The sequence below is a fragment of the Miscanthus floridulus genome, chromosome 1, assembly GCF_019320115.1.
Source record: "Miscanthus floridulus cultivar M001 chromosome 1, ASM1932011v1, whole genome shotgun sequence".
Taxonomy (NCBI): domain Eukaryota; kingdom Viridiplantae; phylum Streptophyta; class Magnoliopsida; order Poales; family Poaceae; genus Miscanthus; species Miscanthus floridulus.
This window is the reverse complement of record NC_089580.1, coordinates 120,754,333-120,780,627: the sequence shown is the minus strand read 5'-3', so window position 1 is coordinate 120,780,627 and position 26,295 is coordinate 120,754,333. Positions and strand designations below refer to the sequence as shown.

Sequence of the window (26,295 nt, the reverse complement as noted above, 5' to 3'; positions counted from 1 at the left end):
CAATCAAGTTCTACAAAGTACAATGGAATCAACACACTGAAGATGAAGCTACTTGGGAGTCCGAGGATTACTTAGAAGAAAACTTTCCTGACTTCTTCGCTTCTATCTAGTTGCAATACCTTGTCTATATTGTAACTTGTCTCGTTTGTCAACAGAATGGAAAACCCCCTCACTAGCCTTTTGAATAAAGTTATGATGTGTTAGCTTGACACATTTCCTTTTCCATTACTTAGCCTTAGGTTTTAAATCTCGGGACGAGATTTCTTTAAGGGGGAAGGGTTGTAACACCTCTGGTGTTTTGACCTAGCACTAAAATTGACATGTCATCATATGCATTGCAAAGCATTCATAAAGTAGAAAATTTTGAATGCATTCACTAAATAAGCTTTATTTCATAATGTTGTTATTTCATGTGATGTGATTCAAAACCCTAAATAAAGATCATGACCACAAGGGTCAAATTTCATGTGATCATGTGAGGTCATGTGTCATTTGACTCAAATAACCCTAATGGGCCATGTTACTGGTCAAAAATCAAAGTTAAAGTAAAAGGAAAACAAATCAAATTTGAATTCAAATTCAAATCATAAAAGTCCTTTTTGCCCCTTTTGTCTAATTCAAAATCCATTTGGAATTTGGGGTTGAGGCAAAAAGCAAAGTTGAAGATTATTTTATGTGGATCAACTTTGGTATTCAAAGTTTTTCAAGTTTACATATAAAATTTGGAGTAATTTTGAAATGATTCAAATGCTTAAATGTACCCCAAATTCAAATTTCAAAATGGAGGCAGAATTTGAAAATGTTCCTTGAAGCAAAGTTGTAGAGTTTGAAAAGTTGAGCAACTTTCATTTTGGAGATTTTCAACTTCTTTAGAAAATTTGTGAGTAATTTGCAAAATTAACGCAGTGGCAATTCTGTAAATACTTCAAAATTGAAAAAGCAGCCGAGCGCCACCTCTCTGCTTGCCGCCGGCGCCACGCGGTTGTCGCCGCCGATCAATTTGCGCCCTTCCTCACGCGTTGACACGCAGCCGGCACCGTGGCGAGCTCGGGCGTGCAGCTGTCGACGCCGGGCAACCCCTTCCCGGCTATAAATAGCAGCAGCCGCCGCCGTCGTCCCCGTTTTTCCCCTCTGCTCTGCTTCGCCGCCAGCTAGCTCCGCCGCTCGCCGTAGCCACCGTCGAGCCGCGTCCATCGTGCCCAGCTACGCCAACGCGATCGCCTCGGTCTTGCGCTTCTCTAGCGGCTTGCTTACGTCGCTTGGGTTGGCCGGAGTCGCCCGGCGCAACGTCTTCTTCCTCGGAGCCGGTCGGAGTACCGCCACCATCGACCTCACGTGGCCACGTCGTTCCAGACCATCTCCGTCTTCACCAAGCACACCGGTGTGATCGTGGTGAGCTACTGAACGTGATGCTCACTTCGCTTTTGACTCTACTAGCACCGTTGCTGGGGTTATGCTCGTGCGCCGTCGTGCCCGAGCCGCCATGGCCGGCGTGGAGCCTTCTCCGGTGCGCCTTATGCCGATCTGAGGGCTTGGGATGGGTTCGTAGGAGTGTGTAGATCATTTGGGTGCGGTCTGCCTCGCCGGAGCGTCAGCCTGTCGGCGCAGTTTTGGGCCGGCCAGTGATGGCAGCGCCGTCGTGACCTGTATGTGTCACTGACGAAGTGGGGTCGGGTTGTCAGTGAGAGAGAAAGAGAAGAACAGTAAGGTTTTGTTATTTTCTGATTTTGAATAGTGCTGAATCTTTGGAAATTTGTAGGAAAATAATCATAGCTCCAAAAATTCTGAAATTTTGTGTGTAGCTTCTGTACATGCTCTATTATGGTTTAAAAATATGAAACTTGAAATTTGAATAAATTTGTAATGTTCAAAAATTCAGTCCATTAATTGATAAATGCAATTTCCATGATTTTTGTAGGCCACTGTATAATTCCAAAAATTATGAAATTTGTTTTGGTACACTAATTTGACATGAGGAAGCTTACATAAAATTTTGAGGTCATTTGGAACAAGTTCATTTTTGGGCTTATTTCCAAATTAATTCAAAAATAAATAAAAGCAAACCCTAAGTGTTTGATTAGTGTTGAATCTTGTTTTGGTCATGTTTTGTGACTAGTAGGGTTTCAAGGATTCATTTGGTCAAGTCACATGTGTGGTTCTTGATGGTAGAATTGCAAGTTGGTTTTGTTGGCTTGCAACTGTACCGTGAAGGAAAATCGTATTCGGGGTGTTTTTACATTTCATGTACCGTGAAAGCATCATGTTTACATTATCATCATGTTAAAGCATATGTTATCATTTCGTGTAGAACCCGAAGAGTGAAACGATTCTAGTTGAGCAAGTTCTAGAAGAATCCCCGGTTGTCACGGGATTCGATAATTGTGGTACTGATCCGGAACCTGAGATCGTCAACGAAGGCAAGCCCCGGTTTATGCATTAAACCCTTACCTTGTTTACTTTGAAAAGTTTATCACCTATGTTACTTATTGCATTAAGTTGATTAATTCAAATGTTACCTACTTGATGCATTGCCTACCTTGTTAATTGTTTACCATCCTTGAAGATGTTTTCATTTACAAAGGCAGTAGAATGCTTAGTATGCTTTATGGTAGGCTTTCAAAGTAAAAGTTTTGATACAATCAAAGATGGCATACTGGCCAAAGAAAGAAAGAAGAGTAGAATGAACTAGAGACTAGTCGGGTGACTTATCTTGAATGTTGGGTAATGTTGCCGACTATGTCGCTTAAAGGCCACTCATTGTGGATCTTCTGAACGAGACACTTTGTAGTACTGGTCACATACTCCGGTAAGCCTACTTCGGCTAATCCGATACTAAGACGAATGCCCACGCACTGGGAGTGGAGAGATGGCGGGAGTAGCGTGTACCCTCAGTGGCTGGAATGTGGCCTGGATTTGAGGTGTGCTGTGCTCTCGGGTGGCGTGGAGACGGCTTAGTATAGGAGGATCCGGTAGCGAGGTTGATATATGCAAGATTAAGTTCTACATATGTCGTGTGATAAGGAATCCCCAGCTGGGACTTGAATCAATTCGAATTGCCGGTGCTCCGCGGATATGGAGACTCGATTCATTACAGAAGCAATGCAGGACTGGTGAATTACTAAAATATGAGAAAAGAATGGAATGAGAAGGAATGGAATATGGGAAAATGTACATTTAGTTTGAGATAATGAACTAAAAGGACTTAGGGGTAAACTTGAAAATAGGATAAGAATAGTAAGCTTTTGGCAAAGGACTTTGAATTTTGCTACATCCTTACCTTGTCCCAAACCCTGCATCTCTAAAGTCTTACACCCCTTTACGTCGGGTTAGTCTTGTTGAGTACTTTTGTACTCAGGGTTTGTTAACCCTTGTTGCAGGTGAGTCGCATGCGCAGGCTTGTTTTGGTCCCTGCTGCATGTCTGTGTTTGAAGTCAATGACGATGAGGAGTGATGAATGGCCTTTGGACAAGGCACTAGTTTGTATGATAAATAAAGTTAATGTAATATTATCCCGCTACTATGGTTGTATAACACTTATGGTATTGTAAGTTTGAAAACAACTGGTTTGTAACCTATGTTACCTTAAGACTTCCGCTATCTTTACTCTGATGTATATATTTGAATAAACTGTTGTAATCTGCAATGTCTGTGATTGGGATCCTGTTTGAAAAGAGAATCGTGGATGATTCGGGTTTCCCGAGGACACCCGACAGACCTGTTGAGTTGTTGGGAACTCGTGAACGCTATCCAGAGGTCTGTTAAGACAACGATAGGTGCACGTGGGACCTGATTCCTTAGGAGGTTCTGCCACATCTATGGGAGTTTGCGTATCTGATCTTGCTCTTTAGCTTCCACATTTACATTGATTGTATTACTCCTTTTGCGCTAGAGATAGCAACACACTAGCAAAACCGTAGTTGCACATTTAGATAGGTTATCTATTGCATATATTTTTGCTAGGGTTAGAAAAAGATGTCACAATTTAGATTTAGATTTTTAAGTTACCTAATTCACCCCCCTCTTAGGCGTCATGGTCCCCTACACCTGAGAGTCATAGCCTAGCTATGTCCTGAGTCTCCATCTCGGTCTCAATCAAATAGAAAAACAACATCTAGAGAAAAAGTAATTGCAAAACTTGTTGTTGGGACATCTAGTTTATAACTGCCGCAGCATCCAAAAAATACTCATCTCCATCTAGATGAGAACATATCAAAATTTGCTTATTGTACAATGCAACATCCCGAAAAAGGTCATGACGACAAAATCAACTTGATGTTTGAACATCTAGTTAAAACTACTACAACACAGATGAATCCTAAAAAATCAAACATTGAAACAATAGAATCATGTGGAGCAAACATCACAAAATATTACCCATATACCATGTATCGCACATGAGGATTGAGGAGCTCCAGCCCCGCGTAGCGTTGCTCCGTGGTGGTTTGCCCATGGCCACTACCATGGCGGTCAGTGGTCTGCACTACCACCTAGACATGGGCACATGAGCCTCAGTGGTCTGCACTACCACCTAGACATGGGCACATGAGCCTCAATGGAGCCTCAGTGGTCTCCACTATCACCCACCTAGACATGCCTGTACCTCCTCCCAATAGCCATGACGACATGCCATGCAGCGTGGCCTCCATGGTGAGGCACCTGAGGTGCAGGGGGTGTGCATGTCTGTGCAGCGGTAGATTGCAGGCGACACCGGATGTGAATCTTAAGGGAGGAAGGTTGTGGCAGCAAGCACATTGGATCGAAACAACTAGGAAGAGAAGTAGTTGGGTGAAAAAATATTAGACAGTTCATAGTTAGGTGAAGAAATAAACAATATTATATGCATGGATATGAGTGTCCCACAAAAAAGAACTATGTTCGGACATCCGGGTGCTATCAACCTCGTTATCCAAATCCAACGATCCTAACTCTGGCTATCAATTTCAAACAGTCCATGTAGTTTCATAAATCTAAAAATAGAATTTCACAACATAAATCTAAAAACAAATATTATGAAAGTATTTCTTATAATGAATCTAAAACATAAATAGCATGTTTTTTTTTACGAAAACCATAAATATCATGTTGTTAATCTCTACAAAATTTTAAAATCAATGGTAAAAGTAAAATATTTAACTTAGAATAGAACTAATACGACACAAAATAATATAAAAAGATGAAGTATACGTTAAAGCCAAATCTTGTTCAAGCTTAAAATATGGAGAAATTATTTCCTTGGCGTAGTGTTCGATTATGTACGGCGGTTTTAGTGAGGCCGGAAAACAGACAATACCACTGTGTTCGTTATACTCGTTCTTATCTGTCTGATTAATATATAAAAAACTTATTAATTAATTAATATAAAAGAGAGGGAAAAAAGCGAAAAAAAACAACGCAAGCTCACTCGTGCTGTCGTGCATAGTCGTGCTGAAACCAAACACGGAAGCCGGTTCCTCTGTTCTGTTGTCCTGAACGATCCCTCTGCCGGAGTTATGACTTGATTGATTTTTATTATTATGCCACGAAGACAGAAGATAATAAAAAGTGAGATCGGAAGCAAGCAACAGCTTGGAAAACGGGCAGAAAATAAAACATCTTGGAAAAGGAGCCAACAGACCGATCGATCGATCAATCAATCGAAGCACCAAGAAAACTCGCGCAACACAAAATCTCTGCAACGATTAACCGGCCGCTGCGCCGGCGAGGACCGTCCTCCGGCGACCGGCGAGGCAGCAGCAGCAGCAGCGACAAGGGGATCTTGTTTCGATTCGAGATCGGCCGCCGCGCTGGGGGCGATTCCACTCGCGCCACTCTTCCCCTTCCCTACCCTGGTGGCGGAACCCTAATGCCGGCCCCGAGTCTAGCCGACATGGACTTTGCCAGCCGCCACGCCGCAGCGGAGGCGGCCACGTCGACCGCCGCCCCCGCGGGGGTCGCCGAGGAGCCCGAGTACCTCGCCCGGTACCTCGTCGTCAAGCACTCGTGGAGGGGAAGGTACCGCCGGGTCCTTTGCATCGCCTCTTCCTGCGTCGTCACGCTCGACCCCACCACGCTCAACCTCACCAACTCCTACGATGCCGGCTCCGAGTTCGACCACGCTGAGGCTCTCGCCGCCACCGACGAGTTCACGCTCGCAGTCCGCACCGATGCCCGCGGCAAGTTCAAGCCCATGCGCTTCTCGTCCCCCGCTCCGCCCGGGGATCCTCACCGAACTCCACCGCCTCCGCCCGGTCCAGGCCTCCTTCGACTTCCCCGTCCTCCACCTCCGCCGACGCACCCACGAGTGGGCCCCCTTCGTAAGCACATCCCCTTCCTGAATTCCCGCTTCTATCAACTTCACATCCCGCTACTATCTACTGTGTTGTGCTGCTGTGAACAAAAAACTAGCAATGCGAGGCTGTTTTTTTTTTTGGAAATAAACCAAGGCCTAGTTTCTGCAAGTAATTTTGCTGTACAACTCTATTCTGATCAGTTGATGCTTCCATGCCCAATCTCATCTAGTACAACCCTACTTCATGATTGAATTTGTTGCATCCTTAAGATAATCCACCAGATCTCATAGCACCAGGCTACCAGTTCAAAGTGGAACAATTGAAGATAATTCACATATTTGCACATTCATTCTTGCTCAATTGTTTGTGATTTTTGAACTATATGAAAAATAGAATAACAAATTCAACTTGTGCCACAAAATGTGCTAAAAATAGATGATGTGCTAAGAAATACTCCTTCCAGTCAGATCCATATGATGTTTAGACAGCAAGTTTGGCTTGCATTTAGCTTTAGTTTGTTGTTTGAAATGTCATATATAAGTGACTGGATGTGGTAGATGATTGTAGTGCACCACTTCTATGGTCATTATTTAGATACCTAGCTGATTGCGGAGACCAGTCTTTGATAATTTATTACTCACATAATGCTGTATTGAAAAAAATACTGTTGTATGTATCACATGATGTCTAATACTTTGGTTACTGTATCTGAACATTTTGTAAGAAACTTAAGGTCACTCCTGTGGGTGTTGAGCTCCTTGAGGCTTCTGGTGATATGCGCTGGTGCTTGGACTTCAGAGATATGAATTCTCCGGCAATTGTGCTCTTGGGGGATAGCTATGGGAGGAAGACTACTGAAGGTGGAGGGTTTGTGCTATGCCCTCTTTATGGTAGGAAGTCAAAAGCTTTTATGGCTGCTTCAGGAACTACAAACACTGCAATTATATCGCATCTGGTACACCGTTTTGTCCTCGTCTTTTTGGTCGTTCCACTCCAGTGATACAAATTTTTTGTAGTTCTATGTAACTTCCCGTTATTGGTTGCCTTTCAGACGAAAACTGCCAAATTAAAGATTGGACTATCACTATCTGTGGATAATTCACAATCAATGAAAACGGACGACTTCATAGCAAAAAGAGGTAGGCAGATCTCTAGTGATGGTGAACTTTAGTTGTACTGTGTTTTATTGGGGGGAATCTATTTAGATGTTGATAAGGATGAAGATGCTTGCTCAATACTTTAATACTTTTATATATCAATTTGATGTTCTCACCGCATTATCATGCCTCTAGTGTTGCTTTTCCATCCATATGTTTTGTAACTTGGCAGCTTGCAAAACACAAATGAACTGTGAGAATAGGTAAATACCACCTTCAAGCTCCAGATTGATCAACAAAATCCGCGTTTGTCTCATGTTTTGGTTACACATTTATTGATGCTGCCGATCCTACATTTGTCTCATATAAGAAACTCTCAGTGATAGTTTATTTGTTACCTGTGAGCCTACGACTATGGTTTTCTCTGATTTTAATTGCATGTGGACTTCTTTCCCAGCTATTGAGGCAGTTGGAGCTGCTGAAACACGACATGGAGAGTGGTCAGTAACAAGATTACGTTCTGCTGCGCGTGGCACTACTAGTATTGAGAGCTTAAGTTTGGGTGTTGGACCAAGGGGTGGGCTTGGGAGAACAGGGTGATTCTGTCTCTCGTCTGCTTGTTCTTACAAGCACTCACTTGTTGAAAGACGTCCAGAGAACTATGAGGTAGACATTTGTCCTCAATTTTATATGAATTGTTAAAACTCTTCTCCCCTCGAGCCATTGCCAATCAAAGAAACGGTATCAATTTTGAGTACGAACCCCCCCCCCCCCCCCCCCCCCCCCTAAAAAACACACACACACACACAAAAGAGACCATATCATAGGTTCTTACTTGTTTTCACTGAATTTCTGTTCCAGGCTGTCATTGTACGATCGCTCTCAGCAGTAAGTGCTCTTGTTCGATTTGCAGAAGAGCCAGCAGATGTTTGCATTTGAATTCAATGATGGCTGCCCAATTCATGTAAGTACAACAGGATATAGGTCTCTATCCCATTACAGGAAATGCCATCTAATTGTTTTATGTTTTTTTTTTTCTCAGGTATATGCAAGCACTTCCCGTGATAATCTACTTGCAACAGTTCTTGATGTTTTACAAAACCAGGTATATTTGTTTTTTTCACTCTCATTATGAACCAATTGACGTCATATTTACCTTGGTATATTTTACACCCAAATTTAAGGTGATTAACAAGCATGACTGTCTCTTGTATTTTGGCACAACTTAGCGATGCATGTTAACCAAAAAAGGAAAGGCATACATCCGGGACATGACTTTAAGTGTGCCATCTAGGTACCCCAAACCTAAGAATCGCACATTTAGATGCCAAAACTTGTATTTGTGCATGAAACAACTGTTCAAATTGCAAATGATTAGCGACTAATGGTCGTGATGGCACTTGAATGCCATTTAAACCAAAGGGTGGTCATGGGCTGCTAGATAAGATCCACAAAAAAATCTTGTAAAAACTGTCCAGCTCCATGAAGCTTCCTTAAAATACAAACCCATTTCCCTAGCAGTTTCGAGCAGCATGTCTGTGTTGGAATTTGACTAGGATTCAGCCATCTTTAGTTACCTATATAACATAGAACTGGAACCTTTTATGACCCACTTATATAAGTTCACGGATTGAAACATGCAATTCCTAAGTTTGTGAACCCAAGTGATTCTGTTGCACATGTTTCAGGACCTAAGGTGCATTTTATTTCTTCTGGCAGCATTCAATCTGTATTTTCAATTCATTATCTTGAACTACACTTAAGAGTCATGAAGAGTACAGATTCAAATGTATCTGCACCGCTTATGGCAACTTTTTATTTGCAAATACGAATATTCTTGCTAAGATCCATAAGTGTAATGACCAAAAACACCTGGAGAAGCACCATTCCACTCCCATTTTGATTTGTGTGCTTGTGTAGTGTTGCTGTTCCACATAATCACATCTTCTATCTTTAATACATCTGTATAATAACTTCAACTCATACTTCAGAGGTGAAATCTTGATATACTGTGTAACAACATAGTGCAAGCTGTTATGCATCTCCATTTCTCCTACTTGGATTGATCTTCCTCATGTCATTGAGTTTTTATTTTTTTTTGAGTCAAGCATAGAGTAGGCGTGACACAGATGAGTGCAGAGTACTAATCTATGCTCATGGGGTCATGATACGTGTATTTTCTATTTTTCTGTCGTGCTCATCTTGGCCTTTGCGCCTCATGTTTCCTTTTTCTCTTGTTGTTTTCAGAGACAGTGTGCAATTCCAGTGCTACCAAGGTTAACAATGCCTGGTCATCGGATAGATCCGCCTTGCGGGGTAGCACATCTTCAGATGCCCCATCATGGTTCTGTTGATATGGAGTCTGCTACCATGCACATAAAACATTTGGCTGCAGTTGCTAAAGAGGCTGTAGCGTCATCTGACACTGTTCCTGGAGCAAAATCAGATTGTGGTGTAGAATAAGGGAGTTTAATGCATGTGTACCATACACTGGAGTGCCTGTCAATATTGAAGTACCCGAAGTGGTCTTAATGGCCTTAATCAGTCTTCTTCCGATCGTACCACAAAACCTTCCTGCTGATGCTCCTCCTCTTCCGCCTCCATCTCCAAAAGCAGCAGCAACAATAATGGGTTTTGTTGCATGCTTACGCAGGCTACTTACATCAAGAAGTGTGGCATCACATGTGATGGCGTTTCCTGTCGCTGTTGGGAGAATAATGGGTTTGCTTAGGAATGGTTCGGAAGGAGTAGCAGCTGAAGCTGCTGGACTTGTGGCTATGCTAATTGGTGGTGGTCCTGGTGATTCATCTATCTTATTAATGGATACAAGGGGAGAATCCCATGCCACCTACATGCATGCAAAGTCTGTACTGTTCTCGCAACCAATGTATGTTCCGATCCTTGTTAACAGGTTGAGGCCAATATCGGTGTCACCATTGTTATCTCTGTCTGTTGTGGAAGTCCTTGAAGCTATGCTTTGTGAACCCCATGGTGAAACAACCCAACATGCTACATTTGTTGAGCTATTGCGGCAAGTTGCTGGTTTGCGCCGTCGTTTGTTTGCATTATTTGCACATCCAGCTGAAAGTGTGCGAGAGACTATTTCTGTTATAATGCGTACAATTGCTGAAGAGGATGCAATAGCGGCAGAGTCCATGCGTGATGCTGCCTTGAAGGATGGTGCTCTTCTGAGGCATTTACTAAATGCTTTCTTCTTTCCTGCTGGAGAACGACGTGATGTTAGTCGGCAACTTGTTGCTCTTTGGGCTGATTCCTATCAACCTGCACTTGATTTGCTATCAAGAATACTTCCTCCTGGACTTGTTGCTTATCTCCATACACGTTCAGATGAAGATTCACAGAGCCAGTATGATGAAGCACCGTTGAGCAGAAGGCAGAGACGAATACTTCAGCAGAGGAGGGTTCGTGGTAGTAAAAGTATGGCAGTACAAGAACAAGGGATACCCCCCAATGGTGTTGAGGATGGGGAACCCTTCAGGCACACCAGTGTGGGCACTTACGGAGGAGCGGATGTTCATCAGAGGCATGTTGGCCCGTACTCTTCCACCCACTCTCCTTTGCCAGGTATAAACATTGATCCTTCTCACACAGTTTCAGTTCCACATGGTTCTGTACCTGAGGCCCTTTCTGAAAATAATCATCAAATTGGGGCACCACAGCTGGATTCACATGTTTATTCAGTGGACTGCAATGCCAATGGCAATCTTGTCAGCTCATCGCATTCAGATTTTTCAGTCCCTGCACAGGTTGTGGTGGAAAACACTCCTGTGGGATCTGGCAGGCTCCTGTGCAATTGGTATGGATTTTGGAGGGCATTCAGTCCTAGATCACAACAGAGCAGATTTGATATGGAATGAACGCACCAGACAGGAATTGAGGGAAGCATTGCAAACTGAAGTTCATAACCTGGATGTCGAGAAAGAAAGAACAGATGACATTGTCCCTGGAAGTTCAGTCACTGAGGATGCTGGTGGTAGTGACAACTTACCTCGTATTTCATGGAATTATGCTGAATTTTCAGTGAGCTACCCAAGCTTGTCCAAAGAAGTCTGTGTGGGGCAATACTATTTGCGGCTGCTGCTTGAAAGTGGAAGCAACTATCGAGCACAGGATTTTCCACTACGTGATCCTGTTGCCTTTTTTAGAGCTCTGTACCATCGATTTTTGTGTGACGCAGATATTGGTCTTACTGTGGATGGTGCAGTACCTGATGAGTTGGGGTCATCTGATGATTGGTGTGGACATGGGGAGATTAGATGGCTTTGGTGGTGGTGGAGGATCTTCTGTAAGAGAACTCTGTTCAAGGGCAATGGCTATAGTTTATGAGCAACATTACAAAGTTATTGGGCCTTTTGATGGCACTGCACATATTACTGTCCTCTTAGACCGAACAGATGATAGGGTGTTGAGGCATCGTTTGCTACTACTTTTAAAGGTTTGTTGCTCTGTAGTCTAATTTTCTCTATTTTGTAGTAAGATGACATAATATATGCTAATGTGTAAATATCAACAAGCTTCATTATGTGGTCATTTTCTGGGCAGTGGGCACTGTACAGTACAATTGATGAGTATCTAGACATTTGCTTTGGACATCGACATTAATCTTGGACAATATTTTCAAGAACCAATTTACTATTATGGATCTGCTGATGTGACTTACACTCAAATGCTGATAAATCTTCTCCCTCTTTTTCCCTTGTTTTTATAGGCCTTGATGAATGACCTTTCAAATGTTGAAGCATGTGTTTTGGTTGGAGGCTGTGTTTTGGCTGTTGATTTGCTTACTGTTGCACATGAAACATCTGAGCGGACAGCTATTCCTTTGCAATCTAACCTCATCGCGGCAACTGCATTTATGGAACCTTCAAAAGAGTGGATGTACATTGATAAAGATGGCACACAAGTTGGGCCACTTGAAAAGGATGCAATAAGAAGGCTGTGGTCAAAGAAGTCAATTGATTGGACAACAAAATGTTGGGCTTCTGGTATGTCTGACTGGAAAAGGTTACGGGATATACGGGAACTGCGATGGGCACTTTCTGTAAGAGTGCCTGTTTTGACTCCTACTCAGGTATTAAATCTGCAGCTTGTGGTTGGACACATGCTCGCGCCTGTGCTGCTATTTTCCCCCTTTTAGTGTTAGCTATCAGCAAGCACAAATTCTTTCCTCACAAATTAATTTTGCACTTACTTTGTCTGGCATTAAATTGTATTATTAATTTGCACTTTCTTTGACTCACATAAAAATGTATTTCCTTCTACAGATTGGGGACGCTGCATTATCTATATTACACAGTATGGCATCTGCACGGTCTGATCTTGATGATGCAGGTGAAATAGTAACTCCAACTCCTAGGGTGAAACGTATATTGTCAAGTCCAAGATGCCTTCCTCATGTGGCCCAGGTTATCTCTAGCTTCAAGTGTTTGCTTTCTTTTTCCACCATATAAGTGGATGCTGGAGACTAGATAAATACAACATAAAAGTGACAGTATCTTAGTTTACAACCATCAGATTAATATGCGTATAGGTTAATAGAATGCAACCTTAAAGCTCTGCTGACGTAAGTAGCATTTCCTCGAAATATCACTAAATTGTAACTCTATATTAACCTATTAGTATAGTCATCTGCATTATAATGCACACAGTTGTCAGTTGATAAGCTATTGTTCATGCCATTAAAGTTCATGCTTTAATTTGTGATTCAATGATCTTATTGAACTTTTCAGATGTATATTTTTCTCTTTCGTTCAAACAATTTCATTGATCAAATGCTGACAAAAAACAAATGGTGTTGTACAGGTTATGCTTACTGGGGAACCAAGCATTGTTGAAGCAGCTGCCTCATTGCTTAAGGCTATTGTTACAAGAAACCCTAAAGCTATGATTCGATTATATAGTACTGGTGCCTTTTACTTTGCATTGGCGTATCCTGGTTCAAATCTCCTATCAATTGCACAGTTGTTTTCGGCCACACATACTCATCAAGCTTTTCATGGTGGTGAAGAGGCAGCACTATCTTCATCTTTGCCTTTGGCAAAGCGTAGTGTACTGGGTGGACTGCTCCCAGAATCTTTGCTGTATGTCTTGGAGCGCAGTGGCCCTTCTGCTTTTGTGGGTGCAATGGTGTCTGATTCTGACACACCAGAAATTATATGGACCCACAAGATGCGAGCAGAAAACCTTATTCGTCAGGTCTTTTACCTATATCCTTTATTTTTATTTGTAAAAACATTTGCTCTCTAGTTTTGAGATTTTAATCTCATTTTAAATTATTTTGTTCGACTTATTTTTGGCAGGTTCTTCAGCATCTCGGTGACTTTCCTCAGAAATTGGAACAGCATTGCCATTCGTTGTATGATTATGCTCCTATGCCACCTGTGACTTACCCGAATCTGAAAGATGAGATGTGGTGCCATCGTTACTACCTCCGTAACCTATGTGATGAGATTAGGTTTCCTAACTGGCCCATTGTAGAACACGTGGAGTTTTTGCAGTCATTGTTGGTAATGTGGCGTGAAGAGTTAACTCGTCGTCCAATGGATTTATCTGAAGAAGAAGCCTGTAAGATACTGGAGATTTCTCTTGATGATCTTGTGCATGGTGAGAATGGTAGCAGCAAGCAGTCATCTGACTTAAGTTCTTCTAATTCCGGAAACAAAATTGAAAACATTGATGAGGAGAAGCTTAAGCGCCAATACCGAAAGCTAGCAATAAAATATCATCCAGACAAGAACCCTGAAGGAAGGGAGAAGTTTGTTGCTGTGCAAAAGGCTTATGAGCGATTGCAGGTGCTCCTTGTTTGTATGAACAGTTGCCCATTTATGCATGATATCTTTTCATGCTTTCTCCTTTTGTTGCTTAAACTGTTTATTTAATTCACCCTTGTATTTCATTGAACTGACGCCTATTGAAGTTCTTTTCCTACAAATTGTTAGTAGAATATGTCAAACTAGCGAGCCCCATTAAGGTATGTTTTCACATTGTTGGCTATTTACAGTGTCTACCATCTCTATATGCAGGCTAGTATGCAGGGATTGCAGGGACCACAACTCTGGAGGCTGCTACTCTTGCTGAAGGCACAATGCATCTTGTACAAGAGATATGGAGATGTCTTGGAACCATTCAAATATGCTGGTTATCCTATGTTGCTAAATGCAGTTACTGTAGATAAGGATGACAGCAATTTTCTTTCATCTGATAGGGCCCCTCTTCTGATAGCTGCTTCGGAGCTAATTTGGCTGACGTAAGCTAACACAGACTTTATTGTGTTTATACATTTTTTAAAAACTGCTCACTTTGATTTTTTTTTAGATGTTCGCCTTCTTTGTTATCTGATGTTCCTGTTGTAATGTTCTGTTAGATGTGCATCATCTTCATTAAATGGAGAAGAACTGATAAGGGATGGTGGCATCCCCTTGTTGGCAACACTTCTTTCTCGCTGTATGTGCATTGTTCAGCCCACAACACCTGCAAATGAACCAGCTGCAAGAATAGTCACCAACATAATGCATACCTTCTCTGTTCTCAGTCAGTTTGAGTCAGGAAGAGTTGAGATTCTTAAGTTTGGTGGCCTTGTTGAGGACATTGTGCATTGTACAGAACTTGAATTTGTTCCCTCAGCTGTGGATGCTGCGCTGCTGACAGCTGCGAATGTTTCGGTGTCGTCTGAGTTGCAAAATGCTCTGCTCAGGGCTGGATTTTTATGGTAGTTGCCTTGCCTGCTATCCTTGTTTTCTAAGATTAATGTGGAAAAGAGATGCTAACCGAAATATGATAGTACATTAGGAGAAAAAAAATTCTTACCTCTGATTTACATAATTGAAATATACTTGCAGGTATGTGCTACCCCTGCTGCTTCAATACGATTCGACAGCAGAAGAGAATGAGACATGTGAGGCACCTGGTGTTGGGGCAAGGGTGCAGATTGCTAAAAATCTGCATGCTGTTCATGCAACTCAAGCTTTGTCTAAGCTTTGTGGTCTCAGTAGTGATGATATCCTGTACCCAGATAACAAACATGCATACAATGCGCTAAAGGCTCTTCTTACTCCAAAGCTTGCTGACATGCTGAGAAACCACCCGCCTAAAGAGTTATTATCAAATCTAAATTCAAATTTGGAATCACCAGAGGTAATGGCTTCTATTTTAATTGTATTATATGCCTAGGATAACAACAACAACAACAACAACACATAGCCTTTCAGTCCTAAGCAAGTTGGGGTAGGCTATGATATTTTGATAATTTCATGATAAATAAAATATATCATTAATGTATGCATGCTGTAAATTAGTCGTTACCATGGTCTGCAGTATGTTAAGCAACATGCTAATACGCATGCACATGCGGCTGAAGAGTGTGGTCATGTACATTCAGTCTGTTTAGGGTATATGCACACATGCTCTTCTTGCTCCAAAGTTGATATATGATTAACTACTTGCTAACAACATGCATGCACGCACAATTGCACCTGTGCCTTATAGTGTGTGGTCTATGCACACTTCAGTATAGGGAATTATAGTCAGAGTGGATTTATAATTAATTAATTCCAACTTCAAGCATCAAGCAGTATGTCCAACAGGTTAGTTTGCATGCAAATGCACAGATACTCTCAGAATCCTAGTGCATATGCTTCATCAATATACATCAATGCTTACTTTATAGCAGCAAATAAGGTGTTCCTTGTGGCACAACTTATGCAAGTATTTTGCTACAGTCTACTTCTATTTGGCTGAACGTGTGTATATGATTCACTTCTTCAATATGTGGTGTTAGTGTTATTGCCTCATATGTGCAATTAAAAGCTGTTTTCTGTGTAATCCTAATGAGAAATATTTCACAAAATCCACTACTTCTATATTGTATTGTGCAGATGAATTTGAGCTAAAAAAAGAACTTTCTTTTATTGCAGATCATATGGAATTCATCCACCAGAGGGGAGCTTCTCAAATTTGTAGACCAGCAGCGTGCTAGTCAAGGCCCTGATGGTTCATATGATTTGACAGAATCACAGTCTTTCACCTATGAAGCTTTATCCAAAGAATTGAACGTTGGTAATGTATACTTGAGAGTTTACAACAATCAACCGGATTTTGAAATAAGTGATCAGGAGGAATTTTGCATTGCCCTGCTTAAGTTTATAGCAGAGTTAGTACAACAGTGGAATTCCATTAATTTGGAGGAGACGATTCATCAACATGATTCAGTTATCGAAGCATCTATTTCTGAAAATGATGAAGTCAGTGATTCGACTAATGAAGGAAAAATGGATAATTCATCAGGAAAACAAAGTACAGATGGAGATTCTGAAGTTATTATAAACCTCCAAAGTGGGCTAACATCACTTCAGGTGCTTTTATTGAAAAAGTACTTTCTTTAACCTTTTCTGTGTGAGGCAGATTTACTGAATTGCATGTCATCATTTTGTTTTTAATTGCAGAATCTTCTTACAAGTAATCCAGGCTTAGCTGCTGTTTTTGCTTCCAAGGAGCGTCTGATTCCTCTTTTTGAATGCCTTGCACTGCATGTTCCTCCTGAAAGCAGCATCTCACAAATCTGTTTAAGTGTTCTTTCTCTGTTGACTAAGCATGCTCCTTGTTTGGAGGCTATGGTTGCAGAAAGGATGAGCCTCATTTTGCTATTTCAGATACTCCACTGCAATCCTCCTTGCAGGGACGGAGCTCTTGCTGTACTGTATTCTTTAGCCAGCACACCAGAGCTTGGCTGGGCTGCTGCCAAGCATGGTGGTGTTGTTTACATTCTTGAACTTATGTTACCACTTCAAGGTTTGATCTTTACTTCACTATATTGTTACTATAGTTAGGGCTGATATTTTGTTTATCTTTTTTTTTTTTTTTTTTTGCATAATGTGCACGATACTGCAGTCCACATTGTTCTGGTTGTATTAATTAACTTATTTTAAAAAATTTGGTTGAAATTACTTTTGTTTATCAGCCTCCAGTGAAGTTATATTTTTAAACTTTGATTCGCTTAACTGCTCTGCACCTGGTTTAATTTATACACGTTTTACCTTGTTACAACGACTTCAATAGCTCTAATTATTTAAGTTATATTAATCACTTAATTGTATTATGTAGAGGAAATCCCTATGCAGCAAAGAGCTGCAGCTGCATCCTTATTGGGCAAACTTGTTGGGCAACCAATGCATGGCCCCAGGGTGGCAATCACCCTTGCCAGGTTCCTGCCTGATGGTTTGGTTTCTGCCATTAAAGATGGACCTGGTGAAGCTGTTGTTTCTTCTCTTGAACAGACAACGGAAACTCCTGAACTAGTATGGACACCCGCAATGGCAGCTTCTCTTTCTGCACAGTTGGCAACAATGGCATCAGACCTCTATCAAGAGCAGATGAAAGGACGTGTTGTTGATTGGGATGTACCTGAACAAGCATCTGGCCAACATGTAATGAAGGATGAACCACAGGTAATTTCTATTCCAGATTTTTTTTCTTGCGTAAAATAATTCTGTAACTTTGGTTAAGGTGTCAGTATGCTGTCCAAATTTCAGGTTGGTGGAATTTATGTAAGACTTTTTCTTAAGGACCCCAAGTTTCCACTGAGAAACCCTAAAAGATTCCTTGAAGGGCTCCTAGATCAGTATGTCTCCTCTGTTGCTGCTACACATTATGAAGCAATTGCTACAGATCCAGAGCTTCCTTTGCTACTGTCCGCGGCATTGGTTTCCTTACTACGAGTTCATCCAGCACTTGCTGACCATGTTGGCTACCTCGGTTATGTTCCAAAGCTTGTTGCAGCTATGGCTTATGAGGGAAGAAGGGAAACTATGGCATCTGGGCAGGCTACCAGTGGATCGCAGGCAGAACCTAGCGAACATGACAACTCAGCTCACTCTGAGGCTACTGTGCAGACTCCACAAGAACGTGTTCGCCTTAGTTGTTTGCGTGTTCTGCATCAGCTTGCGTCTAGCACAACCTGTGCAGAAGCTATGGCAGCAACAAGTGCAGGAACTCCTCAGGTATTTGATTGTTTGATTGACTTCTTTTTTAAGTTATTATTATTGTTGTAAGTTGTAACTCTCGCTGGGTAAGGCATGGTTAATCTCTTGCATAGCATCTTTTTATTTTGTTGATACAACAGTGTGACTGCTTTGTGATCGCCTCCTAAAATGTTTCTCATAATAAAGGTTTTAATACTAAAACAGTACCTTTGAATAGTAATTATTCTATCTAGACAGTGTGACTGCTTTGTGGTCACCTCCTAAAATGTTTCTCATAATAAAGCTTTTTAATACTAAAACATTACCTTTGAAAAGTAATTATTCTGTCTAGACCTGTAGTTCAGATTAGATTATATGCATATAGTAATTATTCGATTTCTGGCATCTTTTATTAGTCCGACTGCAGTGTTAATCTCACTATTTACCGCTTCCAAAATTTGGCATGTTTTGCCTACCTAGGCCCAAGCCTCAAGGTGGCACCCTGCTGCCTAGTGCTGTCAGAATACTACTTTTTTTAAGTGTGCTTTCCTTGACATCCTTAAGACCACAATTTCTCACTTTAAAAAAAATCCAGTATGACCAATTTCATACCACATTCTGTCACAAGTGACATTTAAGGGACCCATCATAATCTTTTCTTGCTTGAACTGCCATGCAGGTCGTACCACTGCTTATGAAAGCAATTGGATGGCAAGGTGGAAGTATACTGGCATTGGAGACATTAAAGCGTGTAGTCGGTGCTGGTAATCGGGCTCGTGATGCTCTTGTTGCACAGGGGCTTAAGTAAGCTGCTCTGAATGTCTATATAGCTATTAGTGCATATCATGTGAATTTGTGAAATTGCCTTAAAAGCTAAATTTCAGTCAAAAACATTAGTAAAACTTCAAGATTTTTTTCCTGAAAAAGAAGTTTAGCAGCTATAACTGATTGTGCGTTATATAGACAAAGATGGCATATGAAGTCAAGTCAACAGTGCAAAAATTGTGAATTTACTTGAGGAGATGAAATTGTTTGAGTCTACTAATATGCAAATTCAAGTATTCTGTAGTATCTCAGGTCATGCCTGTTTTTGCTTGCTTATAAAATTACTTGAGCAATCCATTTTATTGAATTTTTTCTTATATTTATTAAACATGGAAAATGGTAATACATTTTTCTTTAAATAAATCAATATGTTACATTTTCTGAACCTTTAAACAACCAAAACACAAGATTTAGTCCAAAAGCTTACGCTATGTGGGAAAAATATTGTTCACTCCAAACTAGTTTTTCATGGAATCAAGTCTTTTAACAACTAATCTTGGTTGTGTATTTCATAATGAAACAAAAACAGGGTTGGTCTTGTTGAAGTGCTCCTTGGTATTCTTGATTGGCGTGCTGGTGGAAGACAGGGACTCTGTAGTCAAATGAAGTGGAATGAATCAGAGGCTTCAATTGGGCTTGTTTTGGCTGTGGAGGTAACTGTTGGCTTCTTTCTTTCTTTGGGATGCCATTAAGTTTTTTTAGTTCAATTCCATTATACCCTAAATTTATCTTATTTTTAAGGGGTGACCTTCACATGAGATTTGATCAGTGTTATTAAGTCGTCCGACTACTTGCGATTAGTCGGCCTTATTGGTCCCCCAGCAATGATTATGCCCACTGATTCAACTAGAGTGGCTAGAAACCAAGTCATCTGATTAGTCATCGACTAATTATGACTAATTGGATGATTTGGGCCTGGACGACTAACAGGCGGATTTCATTTTCATCATGGGCTGGCATCTGGCTGTTGGCCCATTAGGATCATTAGTTTTTTTGGCCCAACAGGGTTTCCTTTATTACCTTTCCACCCCTCTTTCCTGTGTATTCCTGCACTGCAGCCACCCTGGCTTTCAACTCCCGCTCGACAGGCAGCAGCAGGTCTCACCGTCTCGGAGCCACACAGAGCTGCTTCATAAAAAAAAAAAAAAGTCACTGCTGAAGCTGTTTTGGCTAGAACTAGAAATGAGCTCTACCAAACGGGCTCTAACTGTTTGTTTGTGCTGTTTTTTTTGTTTTTTTTGTTTTGTTGTCGATGCACTTAATTATTGTTATGCATACTTGGATGGCCTCATCAGTCTCCAGGGATTGTTTCTTTGTTGACGTCTTATTTGTTATTCTGTTCATTCCTTAGTTACCTTTTTTTTTGTTTGATTTGCATAGGTGCTTCATGCTTTTGCAACCGAAGGTGCACACTGTGCTAGAGTTCGTGAAGTCCTGAATTCCTCTGATGTAAGTAACTCCCCACTGCAATAAAAGTTACAGAACCCTATGAAATTGGGAAACTACATTTGTGATCATGACAAGTGATTCACCAAACAGAAAATGATAAACAAATGCTAGACTGAAAAATCTTTTATGTAGGTATGGAGTGCTTACAAGGACCAGAAGCACGACCTTTTCCTTCCATCCAATGCACAATCTTCTGCTGCTGGAGTTGCTGGGCTCATTGAGAGGCTCATCAATCAAGACTCACTTATGCCCTCACCGCACCACCACCTCAACCTTCATTGGTCCGGCTGCCATCTTCTTCTCCTTCTGCCACCATCAGCTCCTGCAAACCCTAGTGGACGGCATTCTTATCAGCATTCCTAGTGGAAAACCGAAACACGTTAATCTCAGCTCCTTGTAGTATGACCATGAAGGCACCATGGTAACGATTTGTAGAGTGAGGCCGCCTTGAGTTGGCTTGTTACTGCCACCAAATACAGCTCGTGCCTCCATTCCCCACCAATGAGCAGCTGATCAGTGGCTGCATTTCAGTACATAGCATTGTACAGTTTCCATTACATAGGGGTCGGGGTCGGTTTTGCGTTTGTTTCTTGTACACATGTAAAGCATATGATCTTTTTTGTAACATAGATGTCCATAGAATACTCGAGCTGAAAATTGTATCGAGTCATTGCTGGGTGGGTGCGCTCCCTTGTTCTGATCACACGATTTCTTGGGACTAGAGAAATGGATTTTTTTTTTTTGGTCATTGTTTGATCAGCATTCTGTGGCGCCAGTTAACATTTTATAGTCGTATATTGACGTTTATGACCGAGTGAGGCTTCATATATCCTGACTTTTGTCTAGGGTTTGCTATTTATTTGTAATAATAAAGTTGTTTGCTTGACGCATTGTCTGCATGTAACAAAGCAAACACATTACACATTAAAAAAAAAACATGCCCCAGCCGGGAATGGAACCCCGGTCTGTAACGTGGCAGGTACTATTCTACCACGTGCTCGTCGTGTCTTTTTGCTCACATGATCTTATTTCATCACGTTTTTCTTTGGAGTATGTCGCTGTCGATGCATGTCAGTTTTATTTTATTTAAAATAGCGTCGAATCCAAATTGAGTCACGTGCGCTGGACTTATTCATATTTTTGTATTCTTTCTTGGATTACTTTTTTAAACGAAACAGATAGAGCAAAAGGCATGTGGACACCAGACAACTCTCCACATCTCTTAGCCTCAATTCGCTGCCCAAATTTTCTATCCATCCTTACTTATTATCTTGCTTACCGTATTACAAATAAGATAAATGATCAGAGACGAAGCACACGCCGATGCTTGTAAGCAAAAATGGAGCCAGCTCTTATCCTTGCAGTGCGCGGCAATGGATATTGGATGAGATTGAGACGGACAGGGGAAGCAAGCATACAGCAAAGCTCTTTTTGCAGCCAGTGATGGCCGGATTCTGTAATTTATTTTTTTATTAGTATCTGAATATCTTTGTCGGGGACTAATATTAGGCTATTCGAAGAGGAGGAGCTAATGACTGTCAAAGTTGATTCACCCGCACGATCGAGAGCGCGACTACACCGCTTGCCGAGTCACTCGTCCGTCCACCGAGACCATGGCCCCGCCTCAAGCTGACTCCCGGGGCTGGCTCCGCCTCGCCCGACGTCTGAGAGCAGACACCATCTCGCCCGACCCCCGAGGCTGGATCCGCCTCGCCCGACCCCCGGGGGCTGGCTCTGCCTCGCCCGACATCCGGGGACTGGCTCCACCTCGCCCGACGTTTGAGGGCAGACTCCGCCTCGCCCGACGTCTGAGGGCAGACTCCGTCTTGCCCGACCCCCGAGGGCTGGCTCCGCCTCGCCCGACGTCTAAGGGCAAACTCCGCCTCGCCCGACATCTGGGGTTGGCTCCGCCTCGCCCGACGTCTGCGCGCTGCTCCTTCATAACTACGCGCGCAGATAAGGCAGGGCATTCAAGTCAACCGCAACTGAGGACCATACCCTGCACGTCTGTAGGAAAGTATCGTCAGGATATGACAAGACGGGCGCTTTAAGCCCTTCCAGGCATGTCAGAGCCCGAACAGTGTTGTAGGCGTCGACATTTGTCTTACAATGTTGTGAGCGCCGCCATTTGCCCTCGGTCGCGGATCCGACGGAAGCATACGACAACCACTACGGTCCAGGAGGAAACTCACATCATCTATGGTAACAGACGTGCGGTCACTGCCGTCTGCTCCCCGTAGGGCCATAGATCAGCACTCTGATCCATCGCGCCATCCGCCAGGGCAGGATGGGACGTGACCACTTGTTGACAAAGCCAGAACATGGCATCATCAGCGGACAGCCCCGCGCGGCCCTATCAGGATCAGCGGACATGCACCCGGCATGGAGCTATCCCTAGCACCGTCTGCTGTGTCAGCAGGGCTCGCTCAGAGGAAAAGGAAGACCGACATCTTTAAAGGACCTCCTTGACCTCTGGTTTTTCTTCTTTCTCCCATCTGTAATCCCTGCTTCCCCTTGGTCTATAAAAGGGAAGGTAGGGCACCCCACTCCTTAAGACCACAATTTCTCACTTTAAAAAAAATCCAGTATGACCAATTTCATACCACATTCTGTCACAAGTGACATTTAAGGGACCCATCATAATCTTTTCTTGCTTGAACTGCCATGCAGGTCGTACCACTGCTTATGAAAGCAATTGGATGGCAAGGTGGAAGTATACTGGCATTGGAGACATTAAAGCGTGTAGTCGGTGCTGGTAATCGGGCTCGTGATGCTCTTGTTGCACAGGGGCTTAAGTAAGCTGCTCTGAATGTCTATATAGCTATTAGTGCATATCATGTGAATTTGTGAAATTGCCTTAAAAGCTAAATTTCAGTCAAAAAACATTAGTAAAACTTCAAGATTTTTTTCCTGAAAAAGAAGTTTAGCAGCTATAACTGATTGTGCGTTATATAGACAAAGATGCATATGAAGTCAAGTCAACAGTGCAAAAATTGTGAATTTACTTGAGGAGATGAAATTGTTTGAGTCTACTAATATGCAAATTCAAGTATTCTGTAGTATCTCAGGTCATGCCTGTTTTTGCTTGCTTATAAAATTACTTGAGCAATCCATTTTATTGAATTTTTTCTTATATTTATTAAACATGGAAAATGGTAATACATTTTTCTTTAAATAAATCAATATGTTACATTTTCTGAACCTTTAAACAAACCAAAACACAAGATTTAGTCCAAAAGCTTACGCTATGTGGGAAAAATATTGTTCACTCCAAACTAGTTTTTCATGGAATCAAGTCTTTTAACAACTAATCTTGGTTGTGTATTTCATAATGAAACAAAACAGGGTTGGTCTTGTTGAAGTGCTCCTTGGTATTCTTGATTGGCGTGCTGGTGGAAGACAGGGACTCTGTAGTCAAATGAAGTGGAATGAATCAGAGGCTTCAATTGGGCTTGTTTTGGCTGTGGAGGTAACTGTTGGCTTCTTTCTTTCTTTGGGATGCCATTAAGTTTTTTTAGTTCAATTCCATTATACCCTAAATTTATCTTATTTTTAAGGGGTGACCTTCACATGAGATTTGATCAGTGTTATTAAGTCGTCCGACTACTTGCGATTAGTCGGCCTTATTGGTCCCCCAGCAATGATTATGCCCACTGATTCAACTAGAGTGGCTAGAAACCAAGTCATCTGATTAGTCATCGACTAATTATGACTAATTGGATGATTTGGGCCTGGACGACTAACAGGCGGATTTCATTTTCATCATGGGCTGGCATCTGGCTGTTGGCCCATTAGGATCATTAGTTTTTTTGGCCCAACAGGGTTTCCTTTATTACCTTTCCACCCCTCTTTCCTGTGTATTCCTGCACTGCAGCCACCCTGGCTTTCGACTCCCGCTCGACAGGCAGCAGCAGGTCTCACCGTCTCGGAGCCAACACAGAGCTGCTTCATAAAAAAAAAAAAAAAGTCACTGCTGAAGCTGTTTTGGCTAGAACTAGAAATGAGCTCTACCAAACGGGCTCTAACTGTTTGTTTGTGCTGTTTTTTTTGTTTTTTTTGTTTTGTTGTCGATGCACTTAATTATTGTTATGCATACTTGGATGGCCTCATCAGTCTCCAGGGATTGTTTCTTTGTTGACGTCTTATTTGTTATTCTGTTCATTCCTTAGTTACCTTTTTTTTTTGTTTGATTTGCATAGGTGCTTCATGCTTTTGCAACCGAAGGTGCACACTGTGCTAGAGTTCGTGAAGTCCTGAATTCCTCTGATGTAAGTAACTCCCCACTGCAATAAAAGTTACAGAACCCTATGAAATTGGGAAACTACATTTGTGATCATGACAAGTGATTCACCAAACAGAAAATGATAAACAAATGCTAGACTGAAAAAATCTTTTTATGTAGGTATGGAGTGCTTACAAGGACCAGAAGCACGACCTTTTCCTTCCATCCAATGCACAATCTTCTGCTGCTGGAGTTGCTGGGCTCATTGAGAGCTCATCATCAAGACTCACTTATGCCCTCACCGCACCACCACCTCAACCTTCATTGGTCCGGCTGCCATCTTCTTCTCCTTCTGCCACCATCAGCTCCTGCAAACCCTAGTGGACGGCATTCTTATCAGCATTCCTAGTGGAAAACGAAACACGTTAATCTCAGCTCCTTGTAGTATGACCATGAAGGCACCATGGTAACGATTTGTAGAGTGAGGCCGCCTTGAGTTGGCTTGTTACTGCCACCAAATACAGCTCGTGCCTCCATTCCCCACCAATGAGCAGCTGATCAGTGGCTGCATTTCAGTACATAGCATTGTACAGTTTCCATTACATAGGGGTCGGGGTCGGTTTTGCGTTTGTTTCTTGTACACATGTAAAGCATATGATCTTTTTTGTAACATAGATGTCCATAGAATACTCGAGCTGAAAATTGTATCGAGTCATTGCTGGGTGGGTGCGCTCCCTTGTTCTGATCACACGATTTTTGGGACGAGAGAAATGGATTTTTTTTTTTTTGGTCATTGTTTGATCAGCATTCTGTGGCGCCAGTTAACATTTTATAGTCGTATATTGACGTTTATGACCGAGTGAGGCTTCATATATCCTGACTTTTGTCTAGGGTTTGCTATTTTATTTGTAATAATAAAGTTGTTTGCTTGACGCATTGTCTGCATGTAACAAAGCAAAACACATTACACATTAAAAAAAAAACATGCCCCAGCCGGGAATGGAACCCCGGTCTGTAACGTGGCAGGTACTATTCTACCACGTGCTCGTCGTGTCTTTTTGCTCACATGATCTTATTTCATCACGTTTTTCTTTGGAGTATGTCGCTGTCGATGCATGTCAGTTTTATTTTATTTAAAATAGCGTCGAATCCAAATTGAGTCACAGTGCGCTGGACTTATTCATATTTTTGTATTCTTTCTTGGATTACTTTTTTAAACGAAACAGATAGAGCAAAAGGCATGTGGACACCAGACAACTCTCCACATCTCTTAGCCTCAATTCGCTGCCCAAATTTTCTATCCATCCTTACTTATTATCTTGCTTACCGTATTACAAATAAGATAAATGATCAGAGACGAAGCACACGCCGATGCTTGTAAGCAAAAATGGAGCCAGCTCTTATCCTTGCAGTGCGCGGCAATGGATATTGGATGAGATTGAGACGGACAGGGGAAG

At 41.9% G+C, this 26,295-nt stretch overlaps 1 protein-coding gene across 1 annotated transcript; it reads left to right on the top strand.

Moving 5' to 3' along the window:
• The first annotated feature begins 5,866 nt into the window (after positions 1–5,866).
• LOC136539734 (dnaJ homolog subfamily C GRV2-like) lies at positions 5,867–25,586 on the top strand. The gene is given in 30 exon segments (XM_066531709.1): positions 5,867–6,181; positions 6,183–6,293; positions 6,994–7,224; positions 7,321–7,408; positions 7,824–7,945; positions 7,947–7,998; positions 8,001–8,032; positions 8,228–8,287; positions 8,289–8,330; positions 8,409–8,471; positions 9,614–9,800; positions 9,803–11,208; positions 11,210–11,626; positions 11,628–11,822; positions 12,096–12,458; positions 12,652–12,792; positions 13,190–13,582; positions 13,687–14,178; positions 14,410–14,633; positions 14,751–15,095; positions 15,226–15,520; positions 16,300–16,737; positions 16,828–17,173; positions 17,486–17,829; positions 17,914–18,381; positions 19,022–19,146; positions 19,697–19,820; positions 20,548–20,616; positions 25,019–25,192; positions 25,194–25,586. Coding segments are annotated over 30 exon segments (7,716 nt in total). The 3' UTR covers positions 25,248–25,586.
• Positions 25,587–26,295: the final 709 nt, after the last annotated feature.